Source organism: Corvus brachyrhynchos, unplaced genomic scaffold (assembly GCF_000691975.1).
Source record: "Corvus brachyrhynchos isolate BGI_N302 unplaced genomic scaffold, ASM69197v1 scaffold61, whole genome shotgun sequence".
Taxonomy (NCBI): Eukaryota; Metazoa; Chordata; class Aves; order Passeriformes; family Corvidae; genus Corvus; species Corvus brachyrhynchos.
In genome coordinates this window covers 4,300,787-4,303,422 of record NW_008236478.1, presented here as the reverse complement: position 1 = coordinate 4,303,422, position 2,636 = coordinate 4,300,787, and the positions used below count along the sequence as shown (strand labels likewise).

Sequence of the window (2,636 nt, the reverse complement as noted above, 5' to 3'; positions counted from 1 at the left end):
CTGTTCCTGCACGGAGCAGACCTGACTCTAAAGAACTGCGTAAGTAATGGCACAAAATTGAAGTAATTTTAAAATGCTTTAAAATAAGTTTCCCACCAGAGCAGTTCCATCAGTTTCAGGACTGGGAGAGACTATTGTGAACAGACTTAATTAGATCACTTCAGAGATAATTAAAGCAGAGCTGCGACAGGGAGAGTGTAACTTGGGGGAGGTCAGGGAAAAGAGGAAATCCCAGTACCTCTTTTACAACTAGAACCCACTATCTGCTACTTAGACAACATCACACCTTTCTAGGATTTATTTTAATTACTCATATAATATATTGAAAAGATATAATAGACAGACACTCTTCACAACTCCTGGGCTTCAACCACCACTGAGACAACAAAGATTTTAGCTTGCAAAAGAAATCTCCTTTTTGTTAAGCCCACAGCTGAGGGCAAGCTCCAGCACTACACCTGGATGACTGGCTGGGCAACAAATCCCCGTGGCTGAGCAGAGAGAAGCCCCACACCTGGCTGTGCTCGGAGCCACTGCAGCAGCAGCAGCGTTGCTGGAGCCCTGTGACCACTTGTTAAAAGATAGCACTTGATGGACTGTTTCTCCCAAACCCAAACCTAGCAGCAGTAGCATGTGTTTCACCCTTGCCAGCCAATGTTTTTGACTGACAATCAGTCAAAACTCCAGGGGACAAGGAAGAAAACAGTCACTGGAGGACTTTGTATTCCCTACTCTCTGCCTACGCCCCCTCAAGTGGGGCTGCTCCCAGCATTATCCCTCATCAGGGTATGACAATGATGGAAGGTACAGCCCCAAAGGCCAGAGACTTGCTCTCTCAGATTTTGTCTGCACACAGTTGATCCTATTCAATTACTGTGGTTCATACCCTATTTAAACTCCTACCTGAATTCTGAATTAAATGGAAGAGTGTCTTACTGAGATTGCACCTAAACATATTTCTAATCACTTGAAACTAGAACAAAAGAAACACCTGCACGTTCTGCTAGTCACAGCATTTGCTTAGACCCACTGAAACCCAGGGAATTTTCATCATGGGTCTGGCCAGGACTGAGACTAGATCTGTAGAGCAAAAGTACTCTGATCTCAGGGGGGTGAGAGTAAGTCTAAGCCTGTGTGTGCAGAAGGGATTCACATCATTCAGATGCACTGAACAAGTGTTTGCCATCAGCAGACGAAATTAGATCCCACTTCCTCTGTTTCTTTTAACCAGGAAGGGAAAACTCCTATGGATCTTGTTCTTCAGTGGCAGAATGGCACCAAAGAGATATTCAACAGCCTGAAAGACAATTCTAAAAAGAGTGCTCATCTAGGTAAATTCTGAAGAAAGAAACCAGACCATGCTTTGTGTTTGAAATGCTTCCCACGAACCTGGATGAAAATGTCCTTGAACCTTGGCCTTAAGGCACTGGATATTTGAGGTGCCTTCACTGAAAATTGCAAAAAACCTGCAAAGAAATTATTTTGAAAGACAAGTTGAGTGTTAAAATTCCACTAGCTCTAAAATGCCTTTATTTATTTCTATTTATTATTTATTTATAAGTAATTTTTAATGATCCTCAATATTATTTAAGCTTTTTTTTAATAGATGCAATTGCTCTAAATGCAATCTTTGCCAGCAACATAAATCCTTTTGTCTTAAATGGCAGCCTTTTCAACCATATTAGCAACTTTCCTCGAGCCTTCCAATAGCTCTAAATAGAAAATACTTGCAACTGTTGCCTTGTCTCACTACTAAAATAACCTGTGAATTGAGTGGTGGTATGTGGAAGAGCAATGGGAGAAGGTATACTGAGGTGCCAAGTGGATTTAATGAAGTAGTTGAGGAATGGTGTTTACTCAGGGTTTGGCAATCGTGGTTGATAATGAGCTTGAGGACAGAGCTCCAACCACCACGTACCCCTTTGGACTGAAGGATTCAGATACAATGTTGTGAAGGTGAGAGGAGACGGTGTCAGGGAAGTGAATTTTTTTAAAAACTAGACTACTACTAAGTATGATGATAGAAGAATGCAAAATCAGATTATGTATATTTGTAAATTTGTACTGCTTTTTCTGTACATTTTGAACTGATCCATTTCAGATTAAATAAAGAGTGGTTCTTTTTACTTGCTCGAGTGGATGATGGAGTGATGAGTGTGCATGAGGTAATTCTGTCTCCTTTTAAAGGAAGTTCACATCTTGTCTGCTGTAAAATTCTTAAAAATTAAAAAAAAGTCTCAGCTGCCAAGAGCAGCCATCCCTTGAGTACCTCCCTGCCACTGTTAGATAAACCCCATCTCTTTCTTATTTTGTTAAATGGAAGCACATGTGAAAGCAGAAAGACAGTATTTTGAGCAGCTAGTAAAAAATTACAGTTCTATTACTGAGTTCGATTTAAAAAATATCATTTCTTGGTTAGTCACTACAGTGTAGAGCATGAGACAGCCCCAGTTATCCAAGCCAAGAGAGATGCCAAGTCCCGTTAGGAAAGGCAGACACTCCTCCCTTTGCCTTAGCAGAAGCAGGACAACCTTCAGAGCTGCCAGCCAGGGCATCATGTCCCATTTCACAGAATCACAAACCAGTCTGGGCTGGAAAGGACCTTTAAAGCTCATCTACTCCAACCCCTCTGCAAG

The 2,636-nt window shown here is 41.4% G+C and overlaps 1 protein-coding gene across 1 annotated transcript in view; it reads left to right on the top strand.

Moving 5' to 3' along the window:
- Positions 1-2,140, top strand: part of ANKRD1 (ankyrin repeat domain 1) — an 8,743-nt gene extending 6,603 nt beyond the window's left edge. Inside the window, exons 8-9 of the mRNA XM_008643791.2 lie at positions 1-39; positions 1,232-2,140. The exon at positions 1-39 is cut by the window's left edge and continues 48 nt beyond it. Of these exons, the coding sequence (XP_008642013.2) occupies positions 1-39; positions 1,232-1,342 (150 nt within the window). The 3' untranslated portion in view covers positions 1,343-2,140. The remainder of the gene's footprint in view (positions 40-1,231) is intronic.
- The last annotated feature ends 496 nt before the right edge of the window (positions 2,141-2,636 follow it).